Source organism: Cebus imitator, unplaced genomic scaffold, assembly GCF_001604975.1.
Source record: "Cebus imitator isolate Cc_AM_T3 unplaced genomic scaffold, Cebus_imitator-1.0 Scaffold41, whole genome shotgun sequence".
NCBI classification, from domain to species: Eukaryota; Metazoa; Chordata; class Mammalia; order Primates; family Cebidae; genus Cebus; species Cebus imitator.
This window is the reverse complement of record NW_016107356.1, coordinates 2,144,872-2,170,516: the sequence shown is the minus strand read 5'-3', so window position 1 is coordinate 2,170,516 and position 25,645 is coordinate 2,144,872. Positions and strand designations below refer to the sequence as shown.

Here is a 25,645-nt window from a genome sequence, read left to right as displayed (position 1 = left end):
GGCACTTGACAGTGATGAGCACCCTGGGGCAGTGGAGCAGGTCAGCAGCTTAGAAAGCGAGAACAGGGTGGACAGAGGCAGCACCCTCCAACCAAAACCCAAGGACACCAGTGCCCACGGCAGTCTGTCTTTTAGCCCTGAACACTCCACCTCCTTCACAGTCTTCTTGGCCTTGCCTGTCTCTTGCTCTTTGCTTCCAGGGTCCAAAGACCCTTCTGCAACTAATGAGATAGGATGAGAAAAATAATAACATGGTGTTATGGGTCAATTCTGTCTCCCCAAAAGATGCTGGAATCCTAACTCCCAGTATCCGTGAATGTGACCTTATTTGGAAATACTCTTTGCAGATGACCCAGTTAAGATGAGGTCATTACGGTGGGCCCTAATCCAACATGACTGTGTCTTTATTAAATGGAAAATGTGGACAAGAGGCAGGCATGCACAGGGGAAGATGATGTGAAGGCGCTGGGAGGGCACCATTCAGGCCAGGAATGCCTCGGGCTGTGAGAGGCTGGAAGAGAGGCCTGGAAAGAGCCTTTCCTTGCAGCCCTCGGAGGGAAGCAGTTCACTTGGATCTTAGACTTCTGGCCTCCAGAATGGGACAGTACATTTTCGTTTGTTGAAGCCACACAGTTTTTTGTTGTTGTTGCTGTTGTCTCACTGTTTCGGTTTCTTTGAGAAGGGTTTTGTTCTGTCCCCCCAGCTGGAGTGAGCGTTACGATTTCGGCTCATCGCAGCCTCCACCTCCTGGGCTCAAGCGATCCTCTCACCTCAGACTCCCAAAAGTGGCTGGGACTACACGCCTTCGCCACAATGTCCGAGTACTTTTTTGTATTTTTGTAGACACAGGGTCTCCGCATGTTGCCCAGGCCTGTCTCAAACTCCAGGGCTCAAGTAATCCGCCTGCCTGGGCCTCCCAAAGTGCGGGGATTACAGGCATGAGCTACGCACCTGGCCCTATGCCACACAGTTTGTAGCACTTTGTTATGGTAGCCCCAGCAACGAATGCACATGACATCTTGCTACTAGCAACATGGTTTAGTTGAGCACTTTAAGAGTGTTCCTAAAGAGCGAACATTTTCAGAGCTACAGAGAATAATCTTTTGGGTTCACACAAATCATATGCAAAGTAATCACAAGTCATGTGTCAATATCCTACCAAGAATATAATGAGCTTTATGAACCATCCTAATAATTTATACATCTGTATATGTGTCCATGAAGAAAGTCTAATAGGAACTTCAAACACCTTCTTCTGATGATGATATTTTGTAGAAATAGTCCAAGGAAACCAAGAAAATAGAGTAGAGTGACAACATTCTCTTTTTTTTTTTTTTTCCTTGACCCAACACGGAATGAGACAGCACACAACACCATACAAGTCAGGAATCCAATGAGTATTACTGATTTCCTTACTCAGGGATGAGATTGTTTCCAGGTATCATAGTATCTGGGCAGAGTGTGACTCGTTACAGAACAGAGTTTAGTGAGGCAAGAAGTAAGAGAGAGAAACCCTAGGTTCCTTCCCAGAGGAAAAAGTTATTGAAGATGAGGATCTCATTAGAAAGAAGTCTCACGAATCAGGTGAAGTTTCCCAGCATGATTCCTGAAGCTGGCCTTAGCGTCCAGGACACAGCAAATGCAGGTGTATGACGAGTGTATTAATTTGCCAGGGCTGTGGTAACAAAGGATTATAGACTGGGCGCCTTCAACCATGGAACTGTATTTTCTCACAGTTTGGGAGGCCCACAGTCCGAGATCAAGATAGGCTTGCTTCCTCCTGAGGCCCTTCTCCTTGGCGTGTAGATGGCCACTATCTCACTGTGACTTCCGGTGGCCTCCCTCTGTGTGTGCGCACCTCTGTGTCCAAATTTCCTCTTCCTCTAGGGACACCAGCTCTATTGGATTAAGGCCCATCCAGATAACCTCATTTCACCGTAATTATCTCTTTATGACCCTATCTCCAAATGCAGTCACCTTACGAGATGCTGGGGGTTAGGACTTCAACATATGAATTTGGGGTTGGAAGGGTCATAATTCAGTCCATAGCAAACTCCTTGACAGATACGAGACTTATCAGGTTCAAGGTAATGCCCTCCTCCACACTGAGCCTCTACTGGGGGTGCTCAGGATGACAACAGCTCAGCAACCACTTCGAAACACACAGCAGATTCCCAGCCCTTTCGAAGGCAGAAGCCACACTGAGCCACCCTATTTAAAAGGTTGCTTATGCCTGGGCACCAGTGAGGCATGGCCCACCCAGCTGTTTGTGATAAATCAGAAGTTACTTTCCTAATGCTGAAATTTTCCTCTGTCACACAGAGATGGATGAGCCTCTCCAATTTCACACAGAGAAAGCCAAAACCACCACGTTCCATTCCCAGAAAAGAAAAAAAAGAAAAATCTCGGTTCCAAGGCTGGTTTTTCATTCTCTCCACTTGCATGTAATTGTCACAGGCCCATTATTAAATTGTCACACCACCTCCCCATCCAAGGAAGGAACCGGGCTGATAAGCAATCAGCACTTTCAGGGATTTTTCTCTTCGAATTTTGCGGACTGGAGTCTCTGGGACCCTAGCTCAACAGCTGTTTCGGCTCTTCACACACAGGAAGTCTGAGAGCTGTGGGCCTTTGCAGCAGGTTGAATGATGACTTAGGAGACAGAAAGTTCACAGGTCCCGTGAAGGGCATTTCCCCAAGACCCTAACGATCACATACGCCAGAGCATGCCTTGTGTCTCCTGGGCATTGAGTGACATAAACACACTGAATTTATTTCTCATCCAAATTCTTCATCTTGCTTCTCTTTCTCTTACAGAACAAGCAACAAAGTAGACTTTGCCGAAGAAAGAGTCCAAGACTGATTCTGCAGATTTTTACCTGAGATTCGCTAAAGTCCTAGGACACTTAATCAGTCACTGTTGGAGGAAACATGGCCTTTTCCACTGTAATAGCATGAGTTCTGTGTTTGTGATTCACAGCTTAGCTCTGACTCCAGAAGGCAGGCTCCACCGAGGGCAGATTTGATTCTTGAGCCTGTTCACAGTGCATTTGGTGCTTTAGACAGCAGCAGCCAATAGAGGGGGCCATCTGGGGGGAGAAATCCAGAACCCACCGCCAACCTCTGTGCCCTAGAGCAAAGGGTATATTTTCCTCCCAAAATGCTGTCTGCTTGCTACACCATGCACCTTGCAGCTGCATCCATTCAAACAGGAAGCCTTTGTCCAACTAGACTGCCCAGAGGGGGATGCCTGTTCCAATTGGCCCACTTGAGAAAGTGCTTTTTTTTAATTGGTTTACCCAGAGGGGATGTCTTTTTCTAATTAGTCTGGCAAGGCACAGCTTTTCCAACGTATACAAAAGCCCATACAGGTTATCAGCAGCTCTGCATAAAAAGGGCAATCATTAAGTGTTTGAATGAAAATACAAAGGATCATCTCCAAGTAAAGGTAACATTTGTTTTACTTTTTAAGCTAGTTACAACTGGGAAATTTCCCCAGCAGTGAGTATTCTCACATCATAGTACACCTGGCAAATGGCTTGAGATGCAGAATTCTGAGTCTAAAAATGGACTTTACAAAAATGGAAAAAGCGTTCCATGAGTATAGAGGGAATGATCTGGAAAAGGGAGAAGGCCGTCAGCTATTTTCTCCTTCCCCTTTTCTTCCTTCCTTTCCCTTCCCCTAGGCCCTGGGATGACCTTCCCTTCCACAACAAAGAGGTCTTAGACATGCTTTCTTTCAAATTTGACATTTAATACTTTAAACTCCAAAATTAGCTCTAATTCAAGAAGCATTCCTGTCCCACAAGCAACAGGAAGCAATCAATATTCTATTCTCACACCATGGGCCAACTGGCAGCCAAATGCAGTTGAAAAGGTAGAAGAATAACCCTGCGGGGTGGGGGGAAGAAGGGAGAAACCACGGGAATTGGAAACCCAGAAATTTTGGCAAGAAGAATCCAAGACAAAACTCTCAACCCAGTCCCAGAATCTAAAGAGGCCTTAGGTCACACTGGAAGTGACAGAACTTCTAGCAAAGGGTCAGTGAAAAAAAGCAGCGAGCTATCCCCAAAACTACAAACATGAGAGGAAGTATAACCCTTAAAGACAGTAACATGTTTTGCTGAGGGTTGAGGCATGAGTTGCCTACCCGACCAAAAACATGGAGAATTCAATTGTCCCACAAACTTTCTCAAACCATACGAATCTAGTAATTCGTGGAGGATCATCTATAAATAGTATTCTTTCTTCCACTGTGAAAAAGATTATCCGTTAAAGGGTGCTCAGTGGCAAAAAGGTGACAAGGAGGTGAGGTCAGGCACATGCCACCACGTCCAGCTAATTTTTTGGTAGAGACGAGGGTTTACCATGTTGGCCAGGCTGGTCTCAAACTCCTGATCTCAGGTGATCCGCCCACTTCGGCCTTTTCCCAAAGTGCTGGGATTATAGGCATGCATGAGCCACCGCACCTGGCCAAAAAGCTGTAATTCTGCAAACAAAAAAATAAAATAATATCTATAAAGAAAATGTATGTATCGGGAAGAGAGTTGCTTTAGATAACTTTTTATTACTGGGAAGACTTTTTAATCTGCATAACAAGACAAACTTTGTTCAACACCATACATTCCTTCCCCTCATCCTCCCACCATGCGTCCCACCACCTCCAAAGCCCCAAGCCCTTATTCTTTTCTGTAGCTCAGGATGCTAGAGAAGCTTCCATCACCTGGCCCTTCTTGGAGTCTCATACTCCGTGGGACTTCCATGCATACAGTGTCCTTAAATGTGATTTTCCTCCTGCTACTCTGGCTTATGTCGATGTAATTTGTAGCCCAACAAAGAAGTAGAAGGGTGGAGGGAAGATATTTTTCCCTCCCCTACATCCAGAAAGAGCAAAAAGTGAAAAACAGGAGGAGGCAGAGAAGCCATGAATAGTGAGAAGCCTTGATAGGGAGCAGGATGAATGGCGGGATGCTCCCTAGGAAACACAGGAGCTGCCAAGGAGGGAATTCGTGGCAGAGGTGGGCAAGACAGAAGTGGAATCCCAGGAATGCAGACCTCCAGAGAGGCGTTGAAGGAAGAGGTGTCCCCATAATTTTTCTCCTCACCTCCCTTTATCCTTAAAATAAAGTGCCATTATCTATGATAAACTGAGTGGGTATCTGTTTCCTGCTGTCTGAAAGACCCTAAATAATACATACCTTTAGAGGGTAAACAGAACTATGAAAGTCTAAATGAAAAGAACAACCAGCTACCAGTTCTTTTATTTTTTTATTTTTTATTTATTTATTTATTTATTTATTTTTCTGAGACAGAGTCTTGCTGTGTCACCCAGTCTGGAGTGCAGTGGCGTGATCTCGGCTCACGGCAACCTCTGCCTCCTGGGTTCAAGCGATTATCCTGCCTCAGCCTCCTGAGTGACTGGGACTGCTGGCACGCACCACCATGCCCAGCTAATTTTTGTATTTTTGGTAGAGACCAGGGTTTCACCATTTGGCCAGGCTGGTTTCAAACTGCTGATCTCAGGTGATCTGCCCACCTTGGCCTCCCAAAGTGCTGGGATTATAGGTGTGAGCCACCAGGCCCAGCCGTTTCTTAACTAACACAATAATGACTGTATTTTCAAGCTACGTGCTTTACACACACACATATGTATGTGTTTTTCAAAGCCACATTCTCATTGAATATCATGAGATAATGGTTGTCACCATTTTACAGATACAGAAGCTGAAGTTTAAAGTCTTTGAATACTGTGCCCAAGATCACACAGGTGCCAAGTAGCAGAAAGCAGATGGGAGCCCAAAGCTGTCAGCCCCACAGCCTGTGCTTCAGTGTATAACACCAGGAGGTTAGATCATTATGTAATAAGTTAGAACATACAGTCAAACATCCCTACCAAGACAAAGATTTTTCTGCAAACAACTATGAAACACTGGAAAGGCTCACTGATCATTTATGAAACAAAACCAACAACAAACCCTCTAGTTTACTTATCATAAAAGCAGTAAGAGAAAACTAAAGAAAAAAGACTATCAGGCTGACTAGATAAAACACAAAATTTCTATGTGCCTCTGCCCGCTTCCTAAAACAAAAGCACCATAAGATAAATCAAAAGGCAAATGATCACCTGGGAGACAATATTTGCAACATAACAAAGTGTTAAGTAAAGTTTAGCTAAAGCTGCTTTCTTGCACATTTTAAGTTCAGCCTAAAGGTTTCTCTGTACATGGTGAACTGTAACCTAACTTGCATGTGTAAACAGGATCCTAACAAATGTGAAAACAGATGTGTAATAATGCATTTAATGGTATTATTAAATGTAACCTACTCTTGTACCAGTCACAGAGTCTGGGCCAATCGCAGATGGCCAATTGTTCACAACATGTTCAAATAAGGCAAATGCCAAGCTGTAAGCATTCCAGCTGTTTTTCTTTTTCTTTTCCTTCTTTTTTTGAGACAGTCTCACTCTGTTGCCCAGGCTAGAGTGTAGTGGCACAGTCTCGGCTCACTGCAACCTCTGCCTCCTGAGTTCAAGCAATTCTCCTGCCTCAGCCACCGAAGTAGCTGGGATTACAAGCGTGCGCCACCACGCCCAGCTAAGTTTTGTGTTTTTAGTAGAGAGGGAGGTTCGCCTTGTTGGCCAGGCTGGTCTCAACTCTTGACCTCATATGATCCATCCACCTTGGCCTCCCAAAGTGCTGGGATTATAGGTGTGAGCCACCATATACAGCCTGTTTCTGCACCTCACTTCCTTTTTCTGTAAGTCACTTTCCTTCTTCTGTCTATAGATGATATTATCTGACCATGCAGCAGCCCCCAAGTCACTCTGTCTAGTTAGAGGCTGGGGCGGAGGGGTGCTCAATTCTCAAATCATTCTTTGCTCAATTAAACCATTAAATTTAATTTGTCTAAAGCTTTTTTAAACAAAAGATTAAAAAGCTAATAACTGTAATACAAAGAGTTCATACAAACCAATAAGATAAAAAGGAGAAAAATAGGGGAAAATGATCAGTAACAGTTCATAAAAGAAGAAACACATTTTCAATCAAGTACACAAATTATGATTAGCCTTACTAATTATCAAAATGCACAGTTAAAAAGTCCCTTTCATATCTGTTGCATCACTTGGTATAACCTTTCTGAAGTGCAATGTGGCAATATGTCAAAAGCCTTCCAACTATTTATCTTAAGGAATTACTCAGAGATGAATCTACAAGGGTAGTAACAGCAATATCACATATCCAGGGAAAATTTTCAAACAACCTCAGTGTCCAACAGTTGGGAAGTGGTTTCAACAATTACAGCAACTTCAAATAATAGAATGCTCTGCATCACCGAAAATCAAAATTTAAAAGAATATTTAACAACATGGGAAAATATTCCCTGTATTTTAAAGCAAAGTTATAATATAAACACTATAATCCCAATTTTGTAACATACAAACACATATAATATATAATGTGCATAACATACACCACCTGTGTGTGTGTAGCGGTCCTGTTCACGGAGATTTTACATGCAAGGCATGCATCTGACTTCTTACTGATGTTTTCTGTGGTAGTCAGGCTTGGGGATTTACAGGGATATGTGGTGGTCATGCTATTTATGGACTCTATTTCAGGACAATAAAATAGGTGGTTCCAATATTTGGTCTAGAAAGAGGGCCCACTAGACCAGGTGCAGTGGCTCACACCTGTAATCCCAACACTTTGGGAGGCCAGGCGGGGTGGATCACCTAAGCAGGAGTTTGAGACCAGCCTGGCCAACATGGTGAAACCCCATCTCTATTAAAAATACAAAAAAAATTAGCCAGGTGTCGTGGCAGGTGCCTGTAATCCCAGCTACTCAGGAAGCTGAGGCAGGAGAATCGCTTGAACCTGGGAGGTGAAGGTTGCAGTGAGCTGAGATCATATATTGCACTCCAGCCTGGGTGACAGAGTGGGACTGTCTCAAAAAAATATATATATATCTAAAATAGAAAGAATGTGGATAATGCAATGTGATTAGTATACTAGCAGGTGGCCAAGTTGACAATAAAAAAGTATGTATATGTGGTCATGATTTAGATGGTAACTATCAAATATTAGCCCAAGATTTCTTTTGATCTGTTAAAAATCTCAAATATTCTAGAATATAACTATGACTTAACTGATTTAAAGAACTTTAAAATTCTTAATGCTTGGTCAAAAATACTTAAAATTATTTTTTAAATATTTAGAGTTGATGATAGAAAAAACACTGATTTATGTTAGACTTTTTTTTTTTTTTTTTTTTTTTTTTTTTTTTTTTTTTTTTTTTTTTTGCGGCGACTGAGTTTCGCTCTTGTTACCCAGGCTGGAGTGCAATGGCGCGATCTCGGCTCACCGCAACCTCCGCCTCCTGGGTTCAGGCAATTCTCCTGCCTCAGCCTCCTGAGTAGCTGGGATTACAGGCACGCGCCACCATGCCCGGCTAATTTTTTGTATTTTTAGTAGAGACGGGGTTTCACCATGTTGACCAGGATGGTCTTGATCTCTTGACCTCGTGATCCACCCACCTCGGCCTCCCAAAGTGCTGGGATTACAGGAGTGAGCCACCGCGCCCGGCCTATGTTAGACTTTTTAAAAACAAATGTGCTGTTGAGTAATATGTCCTTTTGAAATCTGGAGGACATAATTCTAAGTCTGAACATTGGAAAGAAACTATTTGTTACTTCACACATTCTCAGGTACTTCCTCAGCTATTTTAATGGCCCTTTATGATAAAAAAGCTCATTCTTGATCTTGGAAAAAGCATCTCAGAGTAATAAATTAGGTGGGAGTACAATAGCCAACCAGCACCTTTCCTCCAGAGAGAAATTCAAATTTTATTACATCAAATTGGCCTTGAAATTGCAACTACTTCTCACAAATGTTAGCTTTTAATAGAATAAAATGTCACCCTATGGGAATGACACTATACAAACCTTGAGACATGTTTTCAAAACAAGTTTTCTTTATTAGTGTGATTAAATGTAAATGTTCAACTGAGAACTGAGTCATCGACTAGTTTCTCTAATTAAATTTTTAACCGGGAATCAAGAATGCACTGAGAAAGCTAGACTTCTTCATCAGAGCAGCAGTAATTCCAACTAAAAACCAGATTACATAAGTAATAACACTTATCTTTATGGATGTGGTTTCACTGAAGTAGGCTCAGATAAAATGCTAAAATATTCTGATCTCAGACTCAACAGCTAACTTTCCCTAAGCTTCCTTTTCACCTGGGGCATTTCCTCATTCCATGTGCCTCTGATCTCCTTTTTCAGCCCAGCTGAGGACTAAGCAATGGCTTGGGAAAGCTGGTCTACCTCCAAATCGTCTGCATCATAAAGAAAATGCACTGAGTATTTTGTTTTGTTTTTAATAAGTAACCTGTGTTCATTCTCGTAGGAGGATGGTTTCACAAGGAGATTGGAAGGGACTGTTCACTGTGCTACGTAAGACATGTATTTCCAGCTTCACCATGTGATTCAAAAACCCCTCCCCCCTCCTGTAGATTTTTCAACCCCCAGCGCAAAAAAGAAGTACTACAGTTAGACGGAAGCTACCCAGAGCTACTGAGGGAGCCACTGGTTCCCACTGCTTCCTTCACTGAGGAAGTCTGCTACAAAGAAGGTATACGTGTGTGTTTATATTTATCATAGCATTATATAATTTATATTTAATGTTATATATAATACACATATGCATCTGTGTATATGCATGTATTTATATATATACACATATACATTTGTGCGTGCACATACAACACACTTTTTTTTTTTTTTGAGACAGAGTTTCACTCTGTTGCACAGGCTGGAGTGCAATGGCGTGATCTCAGCTCACTGCAACCTTCACCTCCCAGGTTCGAGTGATTCTTCTGCCTCAGCCTCCCAAGTAGCTGGGATTACAGGCACCCGCCACCACACCTGGCTAATTTTTCTGTATTTTTAGTAGAGGCGGGGTTTCACCATCTTGACCAGGCTGGTCTCAAACTCCTGACCTCGTGATCCGCCTGCCTCAGTCTCCCAAAGTGCTGGGATTACAGGCGTGAGCCACTGTGCCCAGCTCAACAACACACATATTATTAATAGCTCAAGCTCCTCATCTCATAGTGAACCCATAAAGATGGTAGACCAGTACTACATATGTGAGAAAGGCACCCCTCCCTCCCTGGGACCAAATGTGGAAGCTATTATTACCCACAATAAGGATCCCAGTAATGCCTAGAGCTTTGGGCTTTAATTCATCACTGATTCATGACCTGATTGGCTGCTTATTAATACCTTTATTTGGAAACCTGCAGTTCGGACTCCAACACTCTGATGAAATGTTTTCCTGGATGAATGTGGTTTTGACATTATCTGACGGGCTTCCCCAAATGCAGGACTTACTACCTTGAGCTTGAGAGAGTGCTGAGCAAACCAAGATTTTGGTCATCTTAATCTGCAAAATCAGGACAACAGGACTTGCCACAAAAGGCTACTATGAAGAATAAGTTGTTTTAGGCAGCAAAGCATCCAAAACACGGCCCAGCAGATGGTACGAGATCCATAAATGTTCATTATTCTCATTATCAGTAAGACCTCCTCACAGTCAAAGCAAAAACCATGCACCCAATTCTTTCCTGCAGGTTTTTGTTGATTTGGAAGGTTATATAATCCCTGTTCTGCTCCAGGTAGACAAGGGAATCACTAAGAATCCAAACTTCATTCTATCATCCCTAAACAGAGCTGGCAAAGCTCCCTGAAAGCAGTTACAACATCCACTGTTTCCTTTGCTTCTTGGCACCACAATCTGTGCTTACTGGGCACACATTACTGCTGTCCACTCTCAAGTTGCCACACACAGAGCTCCAGCAAAGAGCAGGTGGTGACAAAGAGAGGAGCTTCCCATACAAGAGTGTCTGAAAAAGGGCAGAAAGGTGGCCTGACAACTTACCAAAAAGCCTTGGGGTTGAACGTAAGACAACAAGAACTCAAGAAGAGGATCAAAATGGCAGCAGTGATGCGGGGAGGGAGCCCAGAATGAATCAAATGGCTCAGAAAATGGGCAAGGGAAGCAAGCAGCATTGCAAAATGTTTTGGCAGGAATGTGGCTTAGGAGACTAATAAACTTATAAAAAAAAAATTACAGTCAAAGAGACAGACTCCAAACCTACATATATCTCCATGGGAAACATCCAAAAAAATGTATGTTTGCAAATAGCAACTTCTCCCATCTGTTGCAGTGTTGCTACATTTTTGCAGGAAAGAGCGAGGGTCCATTAACAGTCCCCTGACACTGCAAAATACTGTCTGGTTCTAGTTGATCACCTGTCACTCAGATATGGAGGTGCCTACCTAAATCCCTGCAGAAAGCACAGCTGTTCAGGCGCCAGGATTTTTCTACAGGGTACCAGCCAGACAACCCATTCAACCTAGTCATCACCCAGACAGGCTTACCCAGAGCAGCAAGGACTGACAGAAACAACAGCGCAGAACAGAGCCTGCCAGCTTGGACATTACCCCCCAGAAGGCTGTCCTCATGTCTTGAGAAGATCAAACCATTCTTGGATCCATTCAGAAAATATTTTCTGGCCAGGTGCAATGGCTCATACCTATAACCCCAGCACTTTGAGAGGCCGAGGCGGGTGGGTCACCTGAGGTCAGGAGTTGGAGACCAGCCTGACCAACATGGTGAAACTCTGTCTTTACTAAAAATACAAAAATTAACTGAGCATGGTGGCATGCACCTGTAATCTCAGTTACTTGAGAGGCTGAGGCGGGAGAAAAATATGAACCTGGGAGGAGGAAGTTGCAGCGACCCAAAAACGTGCCATTGCTCTCCAGCCTGGGCAACACGGCAAAACTCCGTCTCAAAAAAAAAAAAAAAGTATTTTCTGAGCATTTTCTCTATGCCAGAAATTATTCTTGGCACTGGGGATAGAGCAGTGGTCTCTTCCTCATGGGGCTTGCAGTCTAGTGGGGAGACAAACACATCAGCTCTAAGTATATGCCACGGGATCGGGTGATGTGAAGGGTTTCATTATGTCTCTTCAAAATTCATCTGTTGGAGTCCTAACCCCAGTACCTCAGTACTTTATTGAATATGTGGTGTTTTTGTTTTGTTTTGTTTTTGAGACAGTCTCATTCTGTCTCCCAGTTTGGAGTACAATGGCACAATCTCAGCTCACTGCAACCTCTATCTCTCAGGTTCAAGCGATTCTCATGCCTCAGCTTTCCAAGTAGCTGGGATTACAGGTGTGCACCACCACACTCAGATAATTTTTATATTTTTAGTAGAGACAGGGTTTCACCATGTTGACCAGACTAGTCTCAAACTCCTAACCTCAGGTCTTCTGCCTGCCTTGGTCTCCCAAAATGGTAAGATTATAAGCGTGAGCCACTGCGCCCAGTGTCCTGAATATGAGGTATTTAGAGAAGCAATCAAGTTAACGTAAGGTCATTAGGGTGGGCCCTGATCCAATATGAACTGGTATCCTTATCAAAATGGAGCATTTGACTACAGAGACAGACACACGTGGAGGACAGATGATGAAAAGAGACACAGGAAGAAGACAGCCCCATGGCTAAGCCAAGGAGCATGGCGTGAAACAGATCCTTCCTGTGCAGCCTCAGAAGGACTCGCCCTGCCGACACCTTGATTTTGGAGTTCTAGCCTCCAGAATGAGATACGGTAAGGCCTGCAGTTCCAGCCACCAGGTCTGTGGTGTACTCTTATGGCAGCCCTAGCAAGCCAGTCCAGGTGGTGAGGAGGGACAAAGCAGAGTGAAGGGGCAGAGAGTGACAGGGGACAGGGCATTCAGAGACTGTCCTCAGGGTGAGGCCACTGGAATTCCAACAGCAGGGCCCACCTGTGGGCCCCACCAGGGCTGCTCCTCAAAGGGCTTCTCAAATAGACAAAGCCCCTCAAAGAGTCCCAAGGTGCACCGTCACACACAGCCATTAATGTATGAATACTTGGTTTAATGCATTTTGTGTCCAAGTTGCGTCGTGGCTCTTGCTCCTTGAAAGAGAAAGTGGGAATACCATTTCCCTCGATATTCTCCCGTTCTCTTTCTTCTCAACCACTGTCTTCGTCAGCTTGGGCTGGTGTTAACAAAATTCCATAGACTGGATGCCTTATAAAAAACAGACAATTTAGCCCAGCACGGTGGCTCATGCCTGCAATTCAAACACTTTGGGAGGCTGAGGCGGGCAGATCACCTGAGGTCAGGAGTTCAAGAACGGCCTGGCCAACATGGTGAAACCCCGTCTCTGCTAAAAATACAAAAATTAGCCGGGTGTGGTGGCGCACGCCTGTAGTCCCAGCTACTTGGGAGGCTGAGACAGGAGAATCACTTGAACTTGGGAAGTGGAGGTTGTAGTGAGCCAAGATCACGCCATTGCACTCCAGCCTGGGCAACGAGTGAAACTCCGTCTCAAAAAGAAAAAGAAAAAGAAAAAAGAACAGACATGTATTCCTCATAATTCTGGAGCTGGGAAGTCTAAGCCTAACACATCAGCAGATCCAGTGTCTGATGAGGGCCCGTTTTCTGCCTCATAGAAATGGCACCTTTTCACCAAGTCCTCATATGGTGGAAAGGCAAACAAGCTCCTTCAGGCGCCCTTTATTTTATTTTATTTTATTTTATTTTATTTATTTATTTTTTTTTTGAGACAGAGTTTTGTTCAAGGCAACCTCCACCTCCCACCCCACCTCCTGCCTCAGCCTCCCAAGTAGCTGGGATTACAGGTCTCTACCACCACACCCCACTAATTTTTGTATTTTTAGTAGAGATGGGGTTTCACCATGTTGGTCAGGCTGGTCTCGAGCCCCTCACCTCAAGTGATCCACCCGTCTCACCCTTCCAAAGTGCTGGGATTACAGGCATGAGCCACCATGCCCGGCCATTTTTTTTTTTTTTAATTTTTTTCAAGAGAGAGTCATGGTCTGTCACCCAGGCTGGAGTGCAATGGTGCGATCTCAGCTCACTGCAACCTCCATTGGGCACCCTCTATAAGGGCACTAATCTCATTCATGAGGGTAGATCTCATCACCTCCCAAAAGCCTCATCTCCAAATACCATCACACTGGAGGTTCGAATTTCAGCAAAAGAATTTTGGGGAACACAAACATTCTGATCACAGCAACCATCCACCATAAATTGTACCACGTTTCCCATGAAGAGATGATGGGGCATAGACTCACAGTTGTCTTACATAAACCAGCAAGAGTCAAAGATTTCCAAAGGTCATCCCACACAATGGCATGCCTCTCCCTTGCAATCCAGGTATGGTAAGGGTGGGGGCAGAATCAAGGGTGCTTAATCCAGGGTCATGGTTGGGGAACCAACCTGCCTAGGCTGAGTGTATATAATCTGCAGCTTTAGCCCAGTGGGCACTGGTGTTAACAAACCAAGGTGACCCAAACCCTTAGCCCAGTAATCTGCAAACCTCCATTTAGTCAGCAGAGCCAACAAGGATGGGCAACAAAGCAGTAGCTATTCATATTTTAGAGGTAAATAACTGCATGTAGAATTTGATGAAACCCATGGACCCTCTCCTCAGAAATATGATTTACATGTACACAATTGACAGGGCTCCATAGACCTCCAAATCTTATCAATTATCCTTCTCTAGTTCATGAACATCCAAGAAATAACCTCTGCAAATGGCAAGAACCACAAAGAAAAAGAGAAAAGATAATGGGGAACAAGGGAAGATGGAAGACACTGCAAAATATATCACTCAAAGAGGACTAATGTTCTTAATATATAAAGAGCTCCTATAAATCAATACACAAAAGGCCAAAAACACAAACTAAAAGTGGGAAGTGGACATGAACAATGAACAGAAATGAAATACAAACAGTTGAGAAGGTAGGAAAATATACTCAACTCCCTTTAAACAAGAGAAACGATAAATAAAACAAGATTTCATGTTTAATACACTAGATTGGCAAAGATCAAAAAGACTACCTTGTTGGCTGGCATGTGGAAAATCAAACACTCCCATATCAGGTACAAGTTGGGAACCCTTATAAATTATGAGGGTTATAAACTTGATTATACATTGACAACCTCTATGGCAGGCAATTTGGCAGTACTTATCAACAGTTAAAACAGACATACCGGTTAACTTATCAACAGTTAAAACAGACATGGTGTCTCATGCCTGTAATCTCAAAACTTTGGGAGGCCGAGGTGGGCGGATCACGAGGTCAGGAGTTTGTGAAGCCCCATCTCTACTAAAAATACAAAAATTAGCTGGGCGTGGTGGCGCACACCTGTAATCCCAGGAGGGATAATCCCAGCTACTCAGGAGGCTGAGGCAGGAGAATTGCCTGAACCCAGGAGGCGGAGGTTGCGGTGAGCCGAGATCGCACCATTGCACTCCAGCCTGGGTAACATGAGTGAAACTCCGTCTCAAAAAAAAAAAAAAAAAATTATGTACTATCTAAATGTCCGTTGACAACATGATACCTCCACACAATGACTACTACTATGCAATAATTAAGTAGCATAAACAGTGAGGCAATTCTCTAGAAGTCGTAGTCATGGGGAAGGATGCTCAAGACATATTGCTAAGTGAAAAAAGCAAGATAATGAACAGCATGTACAGTTTAAAAACACATCTGCCCTGGTGGGTGGGAGGGATGGATGAAGAGAAGCTGGTTCATGGGTACAAACAAACATAGATGGGACTAAATTCTAATGTTTGTTAGGGCGACTATATTTAGCAGCCATACTATGTATATTTCAAGGTAACTAGGAGGGAGGACTTGAAATGATACCAACGCATGGAAATGAATACTCAGGTGATGGATACCCCGATACTCTGGCTTAATCATTACACATTCCATGCATGTAACACTCACATGTACCCCATAAATATGTAAAATATTATGTATCAATAAAAGAAGAAAAATCTCCCCATACCCACGCATTTACAAATATGTATGTGGGTCTGTATGCATATAGGGTATCTCTGGAGAGATGCACAAGAACTAGAAAGAGGGGTGACCCCTCAGGGAAAGACCCAGGAACTGAAGAGCCCAGATAAGAAGCAGTTACTTCTCACTGCAAACCCTCTCAGAACCTTTGAATTTCAGACCATGTGTCTGTACTACTGATTCCAAAACTTAACCAAATGCATCTTGCAAACACAAAGATGATTAACAACCAGAAGGAACCCAGTGACTAGAAGTTGTATAGCTAGGGCAGAGTGAGCACCAGCAGCGCTAAGAGGATGTTAACAGATGGCTCTACCCTGAGTGGCTCTTTACGTCCATGAGAATATCCCAAACTGTTACTCTACTCGTCAAAAATCCAAATTTCCACAACTCCTTCAACAACTTTTCCCATCACTCATGAGTGATGGGGAAGGGAGAGTCTCTTCCCAGGAAAGTGCTACTCTCTCTGAAGTTGGCCAACTCTCAGTTGCCCCAGAGTTCTCAGGAAAAACCCATAGAGCATATAAAGTGGGCTTTCAACCTTGTTAAGTTCCAAGAAACACAACAGGGCCCTGAGGATTCTAACCAAACAGAAACTTGAGGCCAGAATATTTCCCAGTGTGTGGCACACAGAATCTGCTAATAAGATGCCACACCGGCTGCTCCCTCATTCCAGGGTGAGAGACCACAATCAAGCAGCAAAGTAGGGCAGCATGAAGAGAAGGTGGCTAATGGGTACAAACATACATAGACAGAAAGACTAAATGCTAATGTTGGCAAGGGCAACTAGCAATACTTTGTATATTTCATTGTTGTTACTATTGTTGTTTTGTTGTTGAAATGGAATTTTTGCTCTTGTTGCCTAGGCAGGAGTGCAGTGGCACAATCTCGGCTCATTGCAACCTCCACCTCCCTGGTTCAAGCGATTCTCCTGCCTCAGCCTCCCAAGTAGCTGGGACACGCTAGTTTTTTTTGTTTGTTTTTTGTATTTTTACAGGGTTTCACCATGTTGGCCAGGCTGGTCTCGAACTCCTGACCTGAGGTGATCCACTCATCTCGGCCTCCCAAAGTGCTGGAATTATAGGCATGAGCCATCGTGCCTGGCCATACTTTGTATATGTCAAGGTAATGAGATGAGAGGACTTGATACCAACACATGGAAAGGATGAATACTCATATCCAAAGTGGGCATGGAAAAGGTGCCCACTTTTTCTATGGCACCAGCTTGGACTCAGATGAAGAGCCCTGGGCTCTAACCCTGTCTCTTTCAGTAAACAGCAAATGCTGGGCTGCACCCCCCGATTCCACATCAGTGCTGAAGAATTGACTCCCCCAGACACAGGCTCTCAAAGCTGTGAGCTTTCCCCAGGAACTGCCCTCAGCAACTGTCCTGTCCAAGGCCATGCCCCTTACCTGGGCAGCCCCCATCAAAGACTGGCCCATGCAGAAATATAAAGCCCAGTCCTCTCATCCCAAGTTGGACAGCTCTGAAAGACCAGCTCAGCGCCAGCACTCACCATGGCATGGGCAGGGGCTTTGGCTGAGAGCGGCATTGGAGCCCAGCTTCTCCCTCTGCCCAGTGCTGCTTTGCCCCTTCCCTTGCAGATGTCAGTTCTGAGAGTAATCCCTAAAAGCACATTCATCTCCTTCCCAGGATCTGCTTGCCTGGAAATCAGCCACAACCCATACTGACAGCCTAAGAAGGTGCTGGTGCTTGAGCTATGCTCCCCCAAAAGATACCTTCAAGTCCCCTGGTACCTGTGGATATGATCTTCTTTGGAAATAGAAATACGCACTTTGCAGGTGTCATCGAGTTAAAATGAGGCAATACTGGATTAGGGAGGACCTACATCCCATGACTGCTGTCCTTATAAAGAGACACAGAAGAGATCAAGAGACAGAAGAGCCACACAGAGTGAGGAAGATCATGTGAAGAGAGATGCAGAGATTGGAGTGCTGCCGTCATATGCCAAAAAATGCCAAAGCGTGCCGGCTACCACTAGGAGCTAGAAAGAGGCAAGGAAGGTTCCTCTTTTGGCTTCTGAGGGTCTCGGCCCTACCGACACCTCGGTTTTGAGTTCTAGCCTCCAGAACTGTGAGGGAATAAATTTATCTTGTTGAAGACACCCCAGTATGTGGTAATTTGTTAGAACCATCCTAGCAAACTAATAGAGAAAGTCAGAGAGAAGCTCTGCTCAGGGCACCCTTCTACATAATCAATGCAGGCAAGAACACCAGCAAGCTGGTTGGTACCCCCCAGGGCTGCTGCGAGCATCTAATGAGAATGTGCACGAGAGGGAGACCCTGAAAAAAACCATAAAACACTGTCGTACTGGGCTGGTGCTGATGATGGAGGAGAGGAAACAGCTTTCTCGAATTCACAGAGGCATCCCCCTGCTCAGGGAGTATTCAGACCCTGTGTTTCCAGCTCCTTCCTGCTGGTCATCTTACCACCCAGTGGCACCTCCTATCAGAAAGCGTGAAATTCAATTCAGGTCAGCACTTAGACCAGGGCTGACTGGCGAAAGAGGTTTCACCCATCAGCTAAAATAAGGCCTGGGGATTATCTATGGGTTTCAATTAGCCAAGAGAGCAGGTCTCTCCATTACCATGAATAATCGACAGAGGGAATACATGTCCCAGGGCAAATGATACCCTGTGCCCAAGCTACGTTCCCATGGAGAACCTGTCCCTCTCTTTGGGGGCACATGGCTGCCACTCCCCACCCCTTCTGGGCAGATAAACCCTGGGACGGATGATTGCCACGCTGACCTGCCATCTCTGGCAGCATGCAGAATTCTATAGTCTCACAGACCGAAGTCGGATTGGTGTGCACGGGTAGCTACAGCGCTGACTCAACACCTGCAGAGAAAATGTAGGGTTGTACTCTTCTCTGTGGGCACCATTTCTCTACTGTTGTGCTGACTCAAAGCACCCTTTGAAGTCCTTGGGACCTGTATCAATGAACACTAGGAACCAGGCCGTACGTGCCAATTTCCATCATTCACAAGTACTTCAAAAAGATGAGGCAGAGCAGGAAGTTCAAAAGAACCCGCCCACAACTGCAGAATGCAATCTCCGAAATTACAGGCACTGCCTTGTCACACAGGGCACGCCGAGCAGGTGCTTCGCCAATGCCTCCTTCTTGCCAAGAAGTCCCTGCCAAGGATTAATAGGAATTTCCAGTTCTCTAAGCATTTCTTGTTCCTCAGAGCAATTACCCCTAAATTTCTAGCACTTCAAAAATACAGGATTTAGCACCTGTTTGTTTCAAAAATACCTGCTAAAAACAGATCTGCCAAAAGGCCACCTCTAAGATTACTCATATTTCCTGCTCGGCGAAACATAGTAAATCGTATTTTTAGTAACTCCTTCACTCCAGGTATCTGGCACTGTCGTGCTCTAAGCATGATTATTGGCAACTTACTAAGCAGGCAAACCTTATTCTTAGCCTAAAAATAGTTCCAATGGAAGTGACAAGCAGGCTTATTATTTTTTAACCCAGGGTTAGAACAAGAGATTTCAACAACTTAACCTATCATTTTATGTACTCAACTTAGTCTCTCAGTGAGACTCAATTCCAAAAGAAGGTAACAGCGGCGCAGACCGTCCGTTCTTCTTTTGTAGTTTGCCTGCCCGCAACACTGGCTCGATACCTGAGATGTACCTACATTTTTCTCAATTAAGATTTTTCCAACTACTTTTTTTAATTTTTATCAATATTTTACAAAATGTAATAACCTGTCACATGCCAGAGACCATGCCTCTCACAGGTATCATGAACCAACACCAGGGTTCAAGCAATTCTCATGCATCAGCCACCCAAGTAGCTGGGATTACAGGTGTGCACCACAACACCCAGCTAATTTTTGTATTTTTAGTAGAGATGGGGTTTCTCCACGTTGGCCAGGCTGGTCTCAAACTCCTGACCTCAAGCGATCCACCCACCTCGGCCTCACAACCACTGCTTCTGGCCACTAAACCAAACTTCTAAGGAATTAATCTAAATATGTTGCTGACAATAAAGGACCATTGTTTTACTAATTCCTTACAAACATTATTTATGTCTCTATTAGAATCATTGTAAGTGTTTTCTAAGTTGTTTCTATTTAAAGCTTAATGTTTATGGAAATTTAAAATCTTAAGCTCTCTCTCTCTCTCTCTTTTTTTTTTTTTTTTCCTGAGACTCTCACTCTCTTACCCAGGCTGGAGTGCAGTGGCTCGATCTCAGCTCACTGCAACCTCCGCCTCCTGGATTCAAGCGATTCTCCTGCCTCAGCCTTCCAAGTAGCTGGGATTACAGGCGCGCACTACCACGCCTGGCTAATTTTTGTATTTTTAGTAGAGATGGGGTTTCACCATGTTGGTCAGCCTGATCTAGACCTCCTGACCTCAAGTGATCAACCCACCTTGGCCTCCCAAAGTGCTGGGATCACAGGCGTGAGCCACCGCATCCAACCTGTTTCTGTGCCTCACTTCCATTTTCTGTAAGTCACTTTCCTTCTTCTGTCCATAGGCAATATTATCTGACCATGCAGCAGCCCCCAAGTCACTCTGTCTGGTTGGGGGCTGGGGCTGGGGGGGCACCTGTTATGTGCCAGAGACCACGCCTCTCATAGGTATCATGAACCAATTCCAGGGTCTGCAAGCACAACCACTCCAGGTGTTTCAAAGTCATGACCCCACACTCTTGCTTCGTGGCTTTGCTCTTTGTCTCAAAGCCAGAGAATGGTACTTTCCAGAATCTGGCTTTGTGATCATTTCCTCTGGTCTAATCATCAACTTAGGTTTGGTCAAAGACACTCGGCCCTGACTGAGAAGGTACCTATTAAGAGTTTCACAGGGCCAAGTGAACTATTTATTTTTAAAGCCAGATTAACAGAGATTGCATTAACTCAAAGGAGGACAAAGTTAGGTCTCAGCCTTGAGCCATCTTTTCTTTACAAGCAGTAAAAGGGCCATCTAGATTCAAATGACTTCTAAACAAACAACTTCAGAGGAAAAGCAGGCAAAAGACTGTCCTACAGGCAGTGGTGGCAAAAGGAGCCTCTTGATGAGATCCGATTGAAACCTGAAAGGAAACGTCAGAAAAACACTGGCTCCTTTTGTCACCTGGACTCAGACAGTGATTCCCAGCAAACCATGAAAGATTTCACCCAAAGTTTTTTAGAAATGTAACCAAGTCAAAATAGAACACACTACACACACACACACACACACACACACACACACACCCTGTACTAAATGCCTTCAACCAGCAATAACCCAGATTTTAGCACAAATCACCCCAAACCAAGTGCACAGTTTGAGAATGCAGCTATGAAGCAGGCCAAACTTGGGGTGCCCTCTCAACTTCCCTTTCTCTATGCCCTCTTTCAGCTTTGTCACGGATTGATTTTTCAAAGACAAGCTCCCCTGAATCCTTTCACTCCACATGGGCTGGGAGTACTTCTCACTACAGTATTAAAGACTTCATTCCCCTCCTAATGTGGAATGTATACTTTATAAAAGGATGGGCCAGGTGTGGTGGCTTATGTCTGTAATCCTAGCACTTTGGGAGGCCAAGGTGGAAGGATCACTTGAGGCCAGGAGCTCAAGACCAGCCTGAGTAACAACACAGTGAGACCCCTCTCCCTACAAAAAAGTTTAAAACTAAAAAGAAAGGGCAGGAGAAAAGGGAAGTTCTAAAACCAAAATGTATACACCTCAAGAAAAGAGGACGTAATAAGGGAGAGAGGCCTCCCTGGGTCACCCACAGTGAGGGACGCTGGAGGTTTAATGACCTCCTTTTCCTCAGCTCCACTCACTGGAGGAAACTTTCCCCAGGCCAAAACCCTCTTAGCCTCTCAAGGTTTAAAAGAACTTCAGGTTACAAACAGCCAGAGGCTGCCCTCATCTTTGTTTTTGGCTTTAGTTAGGCAATACCCAAAACTAGAGTGCGGATGGGGACTCATTTTAATTTAGTAATCCTTCCCAGAGTCAAGCTCATGCGTGAACACACACACACACACGCACGCACGCACACACACACATACACACGCACGCACACGCACACACACGCACGCACACATACATACATACACACGCATACACATGCACACACACATACAAACACACGTGCACGCGCGCGCGCACACACACACACACATTTTAATCCCTACAATCTGCTAAAGCCCAAATCTACTCGTTAAGCATTAAAGGTGTTGGATTTGGGAGATAAATGCTATGAATGACGCCATTGTTTCTTGAAAGCCAGCAATTGAGTGAACCAAAATCCAGATTTCTCCCCATGCCTGCCATCCCTGGAGCGCCGGTCCTCCCCGCTGGAGAGGAGCATCCCAGGAAAACCAAGTTTTTCAACACAGACATCTCTCCCCTGCCTCCTCCTCCACCAAAAGAACCACCATCCTTCACCGCGATCCATCAGTGGATCCAGGGAAATAATTGTACATCTAATTAACATCTCCTGTTATTGCAACATTGAAACGAGATTCATCATTTAAGAAAGATAAGATGAGAGGGAAAGGTGCGTGGAGGCCTCAGGAGCAGCGAGTCTCTTCCAGTGAATCTTATTTGAGAAGGAATTCCCTGCATGTGGGGGTTCCCATCGGGGCCAACCACAGAGCTCCAGAACCCAAGCACTGGCTGAGCTCTGAATCCATCCCCAGGCAGTTCAGCCAAGGCCAAGAGTTTTATGGTGCAAAAATGCACTGAGACAGAGCCGGAGGCACAGCACAACACAGGAAAGTGGAGAGAAGCCAGAAGTCTGTGCAGCAGGCCAGGCGAGAAGAACGTACTCGCAGTGTTTGCCATTACATTGTCAGCATAAAGACTTACCTCTTTCTGTTATGTTTAGAGAGGAAATATGCACGACCAGACTGAATCCTATACGTTTCCAAGGAAAATAAACTTCCATCGCCAGTGCCAACAGGAATTTACACAGGGCCGGGAGGAGTGCGCTCACTCTAATTAGCCAACTGTGTGGCCTCGCAGCATCCTCGCGCCCTGAACGGACACGCAATGTGGAAGTCAGGCAGCTCGCTCCGAATCGGATGGAACAGAGGAGTCAAGTGTGCCTCACTCCCTGCGGACTAGGACGAGGTTTGGAGGTTTTTTCCCTCTTCTTTGAAGAGTTACTCAAGTTCATACTGAACGCTCCCTTTTTGCATGGGAATTCAGGCAGGAGGCACTTCTAAAAACTACTCTAACCCCACTTGCCCACAATGAAGGGGTGCCTCAGAACGGCTGCAGGGGTACAGGGAAAATGACAAGGGTGATGGACACCTGCATGCACAAGCAAGAAGCTTCAAGACCAAGTGGGGAAATGGAAGGGAAATCAAAGGTGGGGTGGGTGAGGCTGGGGACAGGCAGGAAGGGCACGTTGGCCCTGTGACCAGGGGTTTCACAGAGCAACCCCAGGCTAGGCAGAGGCCCCCAGGTCAGAAGGCAGGGCTTAGCTCCCAGGCCACCTGCTCGGTTGGGAATCCTGAACTCCCCCCTTTCCTCCGTTCGGCTGACACCTCCCTGACCCACGGACCACACAAAGGAGCTGGTCCTCCTCCGGGGCTGAGCCACCTCCAGCCTGGAGGGAGTCTTGAGCCCAACATGACAGGAGCTTGGGGCAGCTCCAGCCTGGATTAGCTCAGTTCCTGGCAGCTCCCAGCCTCCAGTGACCCAGCCTCAAAAACAAGTCACCACCTCCTGGGTTTCTTCTCACAGTTTTAAGTTACACCTTCCATCTACCTGCCCCTAGCCTGGCAAGGGTTCACGACCATCTAACTTCCAGCAAAGCTGGAGACGTGCCCCTTTCAGTATCGGGGAGGTCCCCTTTCCTTTCCCCTCTTCTAGAAAGACAAGAAGGCATCTCCCAGTCTCTGGGGGTGTAAATGTCGTTCTGTTCCTGCCAGTCTTCACTGCAGCTCCCACCCTGAGCCTGGAGGGCACGGAGGAGCTGGGGGGACAAAGAGAAGGGGATGAGAACGGCGGGCATGAGAATGGTGTGTGATACGGGAGGCAGGGTTGGGAGGCTTGAGTGGATGGAGAGGAGCCCAGGTTGAGGGATGGACAGGCTGGGGGCAGAGGCAAAAACCCTCCTCTGAGCACGAAAAATTACCTAGCTGCTGAAGCCCACAGGAGGGGAGGAATGCAGGCTCTCAGCCTTCCCCCACCTCCTCCCGGAGCACAGAACGGGGATAAGACTCTAAGCTCCCCCTCAGGCTGGCTGTTAGCTTTCCTGCTCCCCCGCCCCCGACATGAGAGCCCACCTCCTCTAGCTCGGGTTCCCGCCTCGCCACGGATCCGCCGCCCCGGCCGGCCTGGAGGGCAGGGGGGCCGCATCCCGCCCCACGCGCTGGTGTCCGCCAGGCGGCGCCCTCCCACGAACAGAACGGCGGCGCGGGACGCCCCCTCCCAGCCCCCAGCCCCGGGACAGCGGACCCCAGACCGCCCTTCGGGAAAGGCTGCGAGGGTCTGAGCTCGCGTTTGGCCCGACCCCTCTTTTAACCCAAGAGGAAAGCCGGGAGGCGGGGGAAGGCGCCGGCCTGGGGCTGCGCACTGGGACTCCCAGCGCAGTGCTCCCTGCGGGGCTCCAGCCGCCGGCTCCCGCCCGGGTCCCGCAGTCCTACGCGCCCGGGTGACTCACCTTCTCCCCGGTCAGCACGTGCAGCCCCTCGCGCACCTTGGCGAAGGAGCCCTCGCCCAGCTTCCTGCTGCCGATGAGGTAGTTGCCCACGCGCTTGTGGTGCTGGAAGTCGCGGAGCCGCTCACGGGGCACGCCGCTCACCCAGGCCGGCAGGAAACTTCCCTCGCAGGCCGCCGCCGGCCTGGCCGCGTCCTCCGCGCCGCCGCCCCCCGGCGCCGCCGGCTCCCCCAGGAGCCCGTCCCCCGCAGCCGCCGGCATCGCGCTCGCCCGCGGCCCGCGCGGCTCCGGCTCGGCTCCCGCGCTCGCAGCTCCTCCTCCTCCGGCTCCTCGGCTCCCGCGGCTCCCTCGGCTGCTCCCGCCGCCGCCCTGGGCCGAGCCCCGCCCGGGTATCCGCACCCCGCGCCCGGGGCTGCCGCGATCACGCCCCCTGCGCCGCCAAGCGAGGCGCGCAGACAATAGCGGCCGCCCGGGAGACGCGGGACCGGGGACCCCGCCCCCAAAAGTTCTTCCTCGGAGGGTCGCCCGGGCCCCTTTCAGGACGCTGGGATCCCGCCCCGGGTCCCGTCCAGAAGGCTAATGACAGTCGCCCTGCTCGGGCGCGCGGGGTGGGGCGCGGTCCGGCGGCGCCTGGGTCCCGGGGTCCGGGTGCCTAGGTGCCTGGCTCTGGGAGCCTGGGCGCCTCCGCAGCCTCCGCCTCGCCGCCGCCGTCTGGCCCGCACGGGCTCGGGTCCGGCTAGAGCGATCGCTCCTAGCCTTGCGCCGGACGGCCGCTCCCGCCGGAGAGAAGCGCGCGGCGGGCTGCAGGCGCCCTCTGGAAGGCAGCAGAAGAAAGCCCCATTCAGTTTGAATTTGCAGAAATTTAATCCGGTCGCGGGCGGCGGGAACAGATGCGAGCTCCACTCCGCAGCCAGTGCACTTTCAAATCCCTCGTAGCCCCTCCTTCCCCGCGCGCCACAGTCAAACTCGACCCTCGCTGGAGAGGGGAGGGCCCAGGGAGGGGAGCGGCGGAGTGGACTGAGGAGCCACCTGAGCGCCAGGCGGGGGGACCCTGCGCGGCCTCGGAGGCGCGCGC

The 25,645-nt window shown here is 46.9% G+C and overlaps 1 protein-coding gene across 1 annotated transcript in view; it reads right to left on the bottom strand.

Moving 5' to 3' along the window:
• The window catches only part of HUNK (hormonally up-regulated Neu-associated kinase), a 130,948-nt gene extending 106,095 nt beyond the window's left edge, over positions 1–24,853 (bottom strand). Inside the window, exon 1 of the mRNA XM_017526089.1 lies at positions 24,574–24,853. Coding sequence (XP_017381578.1) covers positions 24,574–24,831 — 258 coding nt within the window. The 5' untranslated portion in view covers positions 24,832–24,853. The remainder of the gene's footprint in view (positions 1–24,573) is intronic.
• Positions 24,854–25,645: the final 792 nt, after the last annotated feature.